Source organism: Engraulis encrasicolus, chromosome 11 (genome assembly GCF_034702125.1).
Source record: "Engraulis encrasicolus isolate BLACKSEA-1 chromosome 11, IST_EnEncr_1.0, whole genome shotgun sequence".
Taxonomy (NCBI): domain Eukaryota; kingdom Metazoa; phylum Chordata; class Actinopteri; order Clupeiformes; family Engraulidae; genus Engraulis; species Engraulis encrasicolus.
This window is the reverse complement of record NC_085867.1, coordinates 9,208,669-9,220,213: the sequence shown is the minus strand read 5'-3', so window position 1 is coordinate 9,220,213 and position 11,545 is coordinate 9,208,669. Positions and strand designations below refer to the sequence as shown.

General features: G+C 44.3%; 1 protein-coding gene across 1 annotated transcript in view; it reads right to left on the bottom strand.

Moving 5' to 3' along the window:
- fibcd1b (fibrinogen C domain containing 1b) overlaps positions 1 to 11,545 on the bottom strand; it is a 157,404-nt gene that overhangs the window by 68,434 nt on the left and 77,425 nt on the right. The window contains exons 4-5 of the mRNA XM_063211170.1: positions 10,876 to 11,035; positions 2,864 to 3,000 (exon numbers count right to left, since the gene is read on the bottom strand). Coding sequence (XP_063067240.1) covers positions 2,864 to 3,000; positions 10,876 to 11,035 — 297 coding nt within the window. The remainder of the gene's footprint in view (positions 1 to 2,863; positions 3,001 to 10,875; positions 11,036 to 11,545) is intronic.

Genomic DNA, 11,545 nt, shown 5'->3' with positions numbered 1-11,545 from the left:
AAACACAACACACACACACACGCACACACACACACACGCACACACACGTACACAGAGATGAGTATGGTAAGTCGAGAATGCCATTAGTTGCCATAGTGGTTTCCAGCCAGGAGAGATGAGTGTGTTTGTCTGTGTGTGTGTGTGTGTCTGTGTGTGTGTGTGTGTGTGTGTGTGTGTATGTGTGTGCGTGTGCGTGTGCGTGTGCGTGTGTGTGTGCGTGTGCGTGTGCGTGTGTGTGTGTGTGTGTGTGGTTTCCAGCCAGGAGAGATGAGATGAGAGAGTAGCTTTAAGGATTTGAGGGTTGGTATGCATGTCTTTTTCAAACATAAGACACACTCACACACACACACACACACACACACACACACACACACACACACACACACACACACACACACACACACACACACACACACACACACACACACACACACACACACACACACACACACACACACACAGGGCCGCTGACAGCTTTGGCCAGGCACAGGGCAAAGTCATCTAAAAGGGCCCACCCTTTCAATACATTCAATGTACTGAGGGCCCTATTCTGGGCACCCTGTCAGCCTGTCTCCCTGGGCCCGGGACAATTGACCCCTTTTTCCTACCCCCTGTCAGCTTCCCTACACACACACAGATGAGAGTAGCTGTAAGGATTTGAGGGGTGTATATTCAACCAGAGAAGACAGATTGATCTGTGTATCACTAGGGAGCTCCAGTGGGATACACTAGCATTTTGGACGCATGTTATGCACATGCAAAGGAACACACCTGTCAGGGGACATTTGCAGCAGGATGGATGGATGGATGGATGATGATGTATGTGTGTGTGTGTGTGTGTGTGTGTGTGTGTGTGTGTGTGTGTGTGTGTGTGTGTGTGTGTGTGTGTGTGTGTGTGTGTGTGTGTGTGTGTGTGTGTGTGTGTGTGTGTGTGCGTGCGTGCATGCTTGCGCATAAGGCAGAGAGGGAGAGCTAGAGAGCTAGAGAGAGAGAGAGAGAGAGAGAGAGAGAGAGAGAGAGAGAGAGAGAGAGAGAGAGAGAGAGAGAGAGTAGAGAGAGAGAGAGTAGAGAGAGAGAACAGTAGTGTCCCTGCGAGAGAGCGTATGTGGTTAGGTTGGCGCAAAGGGGATGTTGTCCCAGGTGTAGGGACAGAGGGGGCCCAGAATTGGGTCCTCATTACATTGTTAGTATTGGGGTGGGGGGCCCTTTCAGATGACATTGTCCTGGGCCCAGCCAAAGCTGCCAGCAGCCCTGCATATATATTCATGAAAAAGTGCCTCCAACTATGCAGGAACAAGAATACCGAAATATATATAGAATGCAAAATTACTGTATTATGTGCATATTGCCTGGAAGCCGCACAGCAATCTCCATACGCTGTCCTTCAGTGGACTTGATCACAGACAGGAGTGAGGAGCATAGGAGAGACGCCCCGCCTATAGCTCCGCCCCTGGTTAACACACTTCCACTGCACAATATGAATGGAGACAGAAGAAGTAAATAAACAAAGTGGTGAAAAACTAGGACACAGTGTGAGTCTGTATGTCTGTATGTGTGTGTTTGTGAGCGTATGTGTGTGTGTGTGTGTTTATGGACGTGTGTTTCTTTGTGTTTTATACAAATACAGAAAAAACAGAGCTAATAACTGGGGCAAGATGTGTGTATGTTACTGTGTGTCTACTGTGGGAGTGTAGTGAATCATTTGGTGTGTGTATGCGTGCGCGCGCCTGGGTGACTGATATTTACAATCATTGCATTGTTACAGAGATTTCAGATACACATTCCACTTTATTTCAGACTTGTTCCACCTTCCTGTAGGTGATCACTTGAATTGATCACTAATGGTGACCCTTGATTCTTTGTTTGAACAACTAGTTCCAACTTACCTCTCACCATGATATCATGGGAAGTGTGAGCCTATATATACCAGAACATATACGTGACCATCATAATGACGGTGGGAACATGGCCATTTTTTGTGTACCACTTTAAAATTTTAAAACTCAATAAAAACAATGAGTAATATTTTCATGCAAACCAAAGATATTCCTTAGAGGTAAATGGCTTTCTGTTTGAGAAATTTAGCTCCAAGAAGTGCATTGCATGATGGTACATGCATGATGGTGCATGATGGGTAAATGAACTTTGTGTAAGCACACTTTGAATATATTTGGGTGAAGTACAATCATGGTGCACTTAGAAAAAGTGTACTTGCAATATGTTAAAGCGATTTACTTTAAAGCGCACTATAGAAAATCACACTTCGAAGACATTTGGGAGAAGTGTAATCATATTGCACTTTAAAAAAGTACAATTGCAATATGTTATTAAAAATACACTTTAAGTAAGTGCACTATTAGAATACTATTAGTATATTCCTCTAAATACACTTTAGCCAAACATCTTCGAAGTACACTTGAAGTACGGTTCGCTAAGTGTACTTTCTTTGAGAGCAACTTAATTACATCTAATTTTAAGTACACTTTAAATAAGCATATTTTAAACATACTTTTTCTTAGCACAAAAAGCACGAGTGCACTTTTAACATGCTAAGTACACTTCAGTCATGCTTTTATTGTACTAAATTGAACCACTTTTTTCACCTGGGAAGTATGTGCGTGTGTGTGTGTGTGTGTGTGTGTGTGTGTGTGTGTGTGTGTGTGTGTGTGTGTGTGTGTGTGTGTGTGTGTGTGTGTGTGTGTGTGTGTGTGTGTGTGTGTGTGTGAGAGAGAGAGAGAGAGCGAGCGCGCACACGAGAGAGAGAGAGAGAGAGAGAGAGAGAGAGAGAGAGAGAGAGAGAGAGAGAGAGAGAGAGAGAGAGAGAGAGAGAGAGAGAGAGTGATGAGAGCCAGAGTAAACTCACAGTCCAGCCGCCCCCATCGGTGGTCATGTCACAGTAGACCTGGAAGCCGGCGGGGGAGTGTGTGGGGAACACGGAGTAGATGCCATCCTCACGCTGCCCACTAGACATGATGTCACTACAGTCACGTGGACGAGAACCTGAGAGAGAGAGCGAGAGAGAGGGGGTGAGAGAGAGAGAGAGAGAGAGAGAGAGAGAGAGAGAGAGAGAGATACGGAGAGACAGAGGGGATGGGGGGTTGATAGAGTGACAGAGAGAAAGGCAAAGAGAGGCAGAATGTCAGATAGATTAAGAGAGATTACTACTTAATACAGGGTCATCAAACTCAAATTGACTGAGGGCCACAATCAAAATCTGGAACAAAGTCTAGGGCCAAAATCAATGTTTATTTAAAAAAATAATAATAATAATGAAAGTGTGCGTGCATGCATTTAATACACATTCTTTCCTATCAAGTTGTGCAAAATGCGTCATTTAAAACGCACCGGTTACTAAACGAGGTCAGCTACTACACGGGGCCGGTGTCTGTTTTTCCGATTTTTCACAACACCCGGTTACAAAACGAGGTCGGCTACTATTAGGAGCCCGGTTACAAATTGAGGAAATACGGTATATGGTTGTTCAAATGTGTCTGAATATCCTGTGACAAACCACATTTCATGTTGAAATGTTACTGTAAAGGTTAGGGGCGGTATAGTACTACATATGCTCATTTTAGAGCAGCCAGTTTAGGTACAGTACCGTATATGCTCATTTTAGAGCTGTGGAATGTGACTGGCTTCTGATGGACTTACGCCAGCACTTTTCAACGGAAGCAGTGTGTGTGTGTGTGTGTGTGTGTGTGTGTGTGTGTGTGTGTGTGTGTGTGTGTGTGTGTGTGTGCGCGCGCGTGCATTTGAGTGTGTGTCTGTGTGTGTGTCTTTGAAAGACACGCATACCAAATTGCTCACACATAGTAAACCTGCTGGCACATTCCGAAAAAGGGAGAGAGAGAGAGAGAGAGAGAGAGAGACAGAGAGAGACAGAGAGAGAGAGAGAGAGAGAGAGACAGAGAGAGGGGGACAGTTATAAGAGGTAGCTGTAATTATGGTCCCTTTTGAAAAGCACTTTCCCATGAAATGCTCCACTCTGTCCCAGTGCCCAGTGTTATTAGGGAGCCGTAATCACCCCGCTTACTCGTTCACACACACACACACACACACACACACACACACACACACACACACACACACACACACACACACACACGCGCACACACACACACGCGCACACACACACACAGAATCACTCACTCACTCACACACGCGCACACACACACACACACACACACACACACACACACACACACACACACACACACACACACACACACACACACACACACACACACACACACACACACACACACACACACACACACACACTTAAGAGTACTTTTCGGCAGCCTTATCTTCTGAGGCGTTACAGCAGATATTACAGTGGATCACAGAAGGCCTGTTAACTGCAGATAGCAGACCTGTAAATGAAAGTGCCAAAGTGTCAGGGTGCACTGTAGATACTATTTAGATGATGTAATTCTAAGAACTGTACATACAGGGGTGTGTGTGTGTGTTTGTGTGTGTGTGTGTGTATGTGTGTGTGTGTGTGTGTGTGTGTGTGTGTGTGTGTGTGAGTGTGTGTGTGTTTGTGTGTGTGTGTGTGTATGTGTGTGTGTGTGCGAGCCTATGCCTCTGTGTGTGTGCACGCGTGTGCATGCATGCATGCGTGCGTACATGCGTGTGTGCGAGCGTGCTTGCGAGCGTGCTTGCATGTGTGTGTGTGTTTGTCGTCTACATTTTATTAGCAGTCTAATTGTGAGTACTTGAGAGAGTGCTGAAGGTGGATAGGGGAGGTGTTATACTGCCGCTGCCGGAGTGTCCAGCTAGCAGACACAGTATTTGGGTGATGTAGCGTAATGGCCATAGTCAGACCGTGGAGGGGTGTAGTAGTAGTCATTTTTATGGGTAGTACAAAACGAAATTGAGAAACACTAGGAGGCTTCCATTCATCCATTTGATAGTGTTTCAAGGAGCTATATGTCGTGAATCACTGGACTTATTTTGAAGACTTTTTCGTTTTCCATCCAAGCACTATGGTTTCTAGGTCATCACTAGGCCTTGGACCTGGAAGACGGCTTTTGGATGAAAGGTGAAATGTCCTCCAGCATCGAAATGAGACTGGATGGTGAAACCATCAGTCTTACTCATAAGGCAGAGTTTGCAGACATTTCTCCTCAAAGCACTCCTGGCTCAAAGTCCTCCTCACTCCAGGACTGAGGAAGTCTGGTGAATAAGAGGGGAAATATCATCCAGCTTCAAAATGAGTCTGGGTGCTGCTGCAACTATCACTTAGTAGTAGAAGTCAGCATCGGAACTCGGGAAGACATTTGTCCTCCATGCGAGAAATGTCTGCAAACTCTTCCTTGTACAAGTACAACTGATGGTTTCAGCACCCCAGAGACAGTCACCATTTCCCAATGTCAAGTGTTCTAGCCTTGGTAGTGCGCGGAATGCCTAGTGATTGGATACTGTAATAAAGTAATAGAGTGTAGAAATGTTGGTTAATTAATACTACTTTTAGTTTTTGTTTTAATAGAATCAGGGCTTTGAAGCGTTATTTTTTTCCAAACGGTTCGTTCCGAACAGAAAAGGAAATATTTTGTTTCCGGTTCTGTGTTCCACCAATAAATTGACGTTCCCGAACCGGTTAGAACAAAAAAATATTGTTCCCGGAACGGTTAATTTCGTTCCTGTCAGCTGATTACTCCTCATAGGCCTAACTGACGTTAATTAACCAAGAAAGTCGGAAGTGCAAATGAGTCAGCCTACATTCCAAACTGTTTATTCAAGCAGATGAAAAGAATATCCTTCAGAATTTTGTCAAGCGGAGAATAAACCTCAATAATGAAAATGTGCGCTCCACGCTGACTTGGGTCATGGGGAGCGCTAAGACGGACATTGTGAGTTTGTGCATATTTGAAGCGGCCATGGATGCCCAATAACGAAGAACATTCTCAGTGCGCTTTAAACGTGCTTCTCTGCAATATCTAACAATGATGCAATGGAAACTTTGCCCTTTTGTATAACAGTGGTTTCTCTTATTTAAGATGTGGAGTGGAGACTTTGTAATCCACAGCTCTCTCTCCATTCAGTCAGAGAATGTCTGATGTCACACAGGACATGAATCTCAGCAGTCATGGTAACATGCGCAAGAAAATAATTACTTTTTTTGTTTGAGGAACGGTATTAACCGGTTACCATCATTTTAAATAAGTGTTCCCGTTCCAGAACATAAAAAATAATAAAGTTTCCGGTTTTGTTTCTGTTCCCTGTAAAATACAAAAAGTTCCCGGTTTTCGTTTTCGTTCCTTGAACCGGTTCAAAGCCCTGAATAGAATACTAGAGGATAGAAAATGAAGTGACAAGTCATGACTGGCATTCAGTCGACTTTGTGTGTTTGGCAGCACAAGTACAGTGGTGTAAGTGGTGGCGCAGTTGTAAGGACTTAAGTGCAGTGTAATTATGAGCAATGCAGCACAATGGAGAGGGGAGGAGTGTTTCCATCATTACAGGAGTTAAGAGTGTGTAGAGAGCCAATGTGTAAAAGTGGTTGTTAAGTTGGTCAGTGTCAGAAAGGAGAGTTGTATAACATTACATTGCATTACAGTATATTACATGGATTAGATACGTATATCCAAAGTGAGTTAATAAAGAGAACATGAACAGAAGCATACAGTACAAGATTCAAAAGAGTAGAGTGGCATTACTTGTACAGTAGTATCCCTCAAAATCGACCGGTGCTCTCAGAGGGTGCAATGTTCAACAAAACTGTCATGGCAGTCATGGGTGAGCGGTTAGGGCGTCAGACTTGCATCCCAGAGGTTGCCGGTTCGACTCCCGACCCACCAGGTTGGTGGGGGGAGTAATCAACCAGTGCTCTCCCCCATCCTCCTCCATGACTGAGGTACCCTGAGCATGGTACCGTCCCACCGCACTGCTCCCCATGCGGCGCCACTGAGGGCTGCCCCCTTGCACGGGTGAGGCATAAATGCAATTTCGTTGTGTGCAGTGTGCAGTGTTCACTTGTGTGCTGTGGAGTGCTGTATCACAATGACAATGGGAGTTGGAGTTTCCCAATGGGCTTTCACTTCACTTTCACACAATGAAGGAAATACATCCTTGATCCAGGCACTTCAGATTAAAAATCACCTATGCGTATGGGCCCCTGCGACCTTATTTTCAATGTATCCAAGTGTATACACGACACACAAGTGTCTGGGGAAATGCAAGTTACTCAGGAATGACAATGGGCCTCATTTATCAAACTTGCGTAGAAACCATCGCAGAAATGATCGCAGATCTCGTCGTACGACGAGGCTCACGTGAGATTTACTAAACATGCTTACCTCTTCAATCCCATCGTAAGAGCGAGCGGCTGTTGATAAATCCAGCGTCTGAAAACCATCGTAATTAGAATAATCACACCTTCTCTAAAACGGCGGGAAGGAGACCGCACCCCTGACTTTGCGACATGGAGAGACGCAAACCGGCTAAAACATCCACGTTTCTGGTTGATTGACAGCTTGAAATTAGGCTTTGCACGAGGTAGACAACAAAATAACACGTGGAAATAACCAACAGCAGTAGACAGTGTTTCGGTTCTCAATATGGAAGGGGTAGAGATTGATTTCAACATAATGTTGGTTACAATTAAATGTTTGATTGACTACAGCAGAAATAATGAAGATGATAATACACCTAACTTTTTTAATTTTTCTAAACTTTTTTAAACAATGTCAAGAAAATGGTCCTACATGACACTGTCCGACAAACAGTGCCCAAACCACTTGTTGGGGAAGGAGAGTTTTACATATCCAATGCGCTGTCCTTCTCGCGTTCATGTGCGCCCTGCTTCTGTCCTGCGCTCCAGTCCTTCGATGGAATAGCCTTTTTGCTACCTTAATGGACGACTATTACGTGTTATCGGACAGACACCTGTCAGGTGTAGCCTATATTAGTCGTTGTGTGCGTAACGGCGAAACTCAACCGGGAGATTATTACCGTATGCTATTGACTGATGTGCACCTGAACTCCCAGCTGTTAAATAGAAGGGACGTCGGTCCTTTGATCCCATGACTGAAGGCACATTTCAATACGCGGCTATATATTGCACAATTATTCACACATCATGTCAAATGACAGAAAGTGAAAATAAAAGCTGACTTGACTTGAAATCACATATAAGAAGTCTTTTGCAATTGTTGACCTACTGTAGTAAATTAACACAGCGCTCCCAGGAAGGGTGCACCAATTCAAACAGGTAGAAGTTCGGTTATATCCAAAATATACAATGTGAAAACATTTTGTAATTATGTAGGCTACATAGTTATGTTAATGAGTTGTTGGGCTACAACTGCTGCGCAAGTTAGTGATCATAGTCATCTAAAGTCCAACTTGAAAACGGCGAACACCATCTGAGAGCAGTCGTACGGATTTAATCTTTCCTGCGCTTACGAGGAGATTTGATAAATGCCATACGAAGTACGTATGATTCTTGTCGTACGCTACTTTGATACAGTAAATGAGGGCCAATGTTACTACAAATGAACTTGTAAGAAGTGCAAGATGGGTTACAACTTGTGTAAACAGAAAGTGGGCCATAGCAGTGGGTGAGTTATCCAAGGAAAGGGACACTTCATCAAAACGGCCACAAACAAATCAAACTCTTCCATTTCCAATGGCTCAGTGGCCGGGAGCCATGTTTAAGGTACACAGTTCTCTCAATGGTCTTTCTGGAATCTCAGTCAAAGGAAGGAGGGCTCTGATGGACTGTAACTTCAAAAGCATACGGCAAAGGCATCTGAAAGATGGTTAAGCCATCCCTCTGAGAAAGCTGATTACAAGATGACTTGGCCAGACCCACTGCTCGCAGAGCTTTGAAGTCGTGATTATAACCAGGCAAACTGCCACCCAGCCCAGATAATGGAGATAAACTCTAAGAAATCTGATTACAAGGTGGCTTGGCCAGACCCTCTGTACTGCTTGCAGAGCTTTTAAAGGGGTATGCCACTATTTTGGGGCTTAATACAGTTAAAACCGTTGGCTGGGGTTTATAAAGGTGGTAAAGTGTCTTATTTTTCATGTTAAGCGTTGTCTTGCTTTAAGACAAGTTAAAAGAGGGAATATGTCGCTAAGCTAGTGAAAGTCAATGTATCCGTGTAGCATTGTAGCATGCTACACGGATACATTGACTTTCACTAGCTTAGCATACCCCTTTAAGTCACAATGGACAGGCAAACTGCCACCCAGCCCAGATAACTAGGCTGCGTGGATGATACCCACTGAGCCAGAAAGACAAACTTATCTGCAAAAGTGACAGGATGTCCACAACATTCTGAACAATAAATAATTCCGGTGGACATACAGTACGATGACAGCGCTATATGCTACAAAGCAGACTACATCATTTAAAGCGATGGTTCGGAGTAGAATCACCCTAATGCCATTTGAACCGTGACACCCATCCACCTTTACACCCGAAGTGTTTTCTGCCGCAGACTTACATCAACAGAGTTGCCGTGTTATTCGATGTTTATTCCGGTTAGCTTGACTCAAGCGCATATGGATACTGGGCACCGTCTCCAAACTTTCCCCACAAAAATAACATGTCATTACACCAAACTTCTGCAGTAGCACAAATATGGTCTGTACTCACGAAACGAAGCATTTGGAAGTTTGGAAATAGTCCAGGAGTTTAGTATTATCAACACAAGCTGAATAGCTTCTCTGCTGCTAAAGCTGTGCCAACGTTACTTCCGTCATATGAGACAAGCCCGTAAAAGTCTTCAACAAACTTCCAGACGAGAGTGTTAAAAAAGTTTTCACTGAATTGTGATTAAGGCTTATATTTTCAAGGAAATACTTAAAAGATATTTCAAATCTTACCTACTATCAATTAGACAATGATTTTCGTTATCAATACTGATGCTGAATTCACTTTTAATTGTGCATATTATGAGCTTCGTTGAGGACTCTTACATGCTTGTCTTAGATGACGGAAGTAACGTTGGTGCAGCTTTAGCAGCAGAGAAGCTATTCGGCTTGTGTTGATAATAATAAACTCTTGGACTATTTCCAAACTTCCAAATGCTTCGTTTCGTGAGTACAGACCATATTTGTGCTACTGCAGAAGTTTGGTGTCATGACATGTTATTTTTGTGGGGAAAGTTTGGAGACGGTGCCCAGTATCCATATGTGCTTGAGTCAAGCTAACCGGAATAAACATCGAATAACACGGCAACTCTGTTGATGTAAGCCTGCGGCAGAAAACACTTCGGGTGTAAAGGTGGATGGGTGTCACGGTTCAAATGGCATTAGGGTGATTCTACTCCGAACCATCGCTTTAAAGCACTGTAGCGTGTCCTTTAGAAAACAAAACCGTTGAATGTAAAAGACTGACAGACAGCCTCAATGAAAGCCTTTTATGCCATCCCACAGTTTAAAGCACAACGGACCAATTATGACCAAGTCATAGATGCGTGATGAGTCATAGAAAGCAGGAGATGCGTGTCCCACTGTTGGCATACTATACGTGTAGAGACTGTCAGAGAGACAGATTAGTGGACACAGTGTCAGAGTGTGTGTGTGTGTTTGTGCGTGCGTACGTACGTGCGTTCAGTGTGCATGTCTCATGGGGCAGCCGTGACCTAACTGGTAAGGAGATAGACTTTAAATCAGAGGGTTGCAGGTTCGAACCCTTCCACTCCCTACCGCACTACATAGCTGAAGCTTGAGCAAGGCACTGAACCCCACACTGCTCCAGGGACTGTAACCAATAACTGCGAGTCGCTTTGGATAAAAAGGGTCCGCTGAGTGTAATGTAAGGTAATGTCTCACCATTGGCGCATGGTTTGAGGCGCGCGCGCGCGCGTGTGTGTGTGTGTGTGTGTGTATGTGTGTAGAGTGTTCATATCTCACCATTGGCGCATCCCTTGAGGCGCGGCCCCCTGACTGGCGCCCTCTGCAGGTCAGCTTTGACGCGCGCCTTCAGGCCACCAGTCTCCTTCTGCATGGAGTTTAGGGCATCGCTCACCGAGTTCACCACCTTCACCATGTTCACCTGGCTCTCGGAGAGGAGCTGCAGAGAGAACACAAACGACATGAAGAACCATGAGATGTGCCATACACACACACACACAGTTAAGAGAGAGAGAAACAGAGAGAGAGACGGAGAGAGATAGACAAAGACATAGCGAGAGAGAGGCAAAAGAAAGACACATACAAAGAGCAAAAGGAACATAAGTTATCTCCATTGAGAGTAAATAGAATGGAGGCCAAAATTCTATTTCATTGTTGAAGCCAAGTTGGAGCCAAGGTTGGACCCAAAAAGACCAAAAAATGGCCAAATCCCATTCATTCCTATGAGAGACATAAAACCCTGTATCTCCCTTAAATGCCACTCCAGGGGGATCATTTTTCGCTCAACTAGTAGGTCCCCTTGCTCTCCAACTTACCAGGGTGGTGATTTTTTGTGGTGATGTTTTATTTTAGAGAGATATTAAAAGTTAAATTGACCAATGAGCATCAGAACATGGTTTGATTGACCGTTAGAAGTCTTGTTGTTGTCCAATCAGCACCTGCGTTTGGC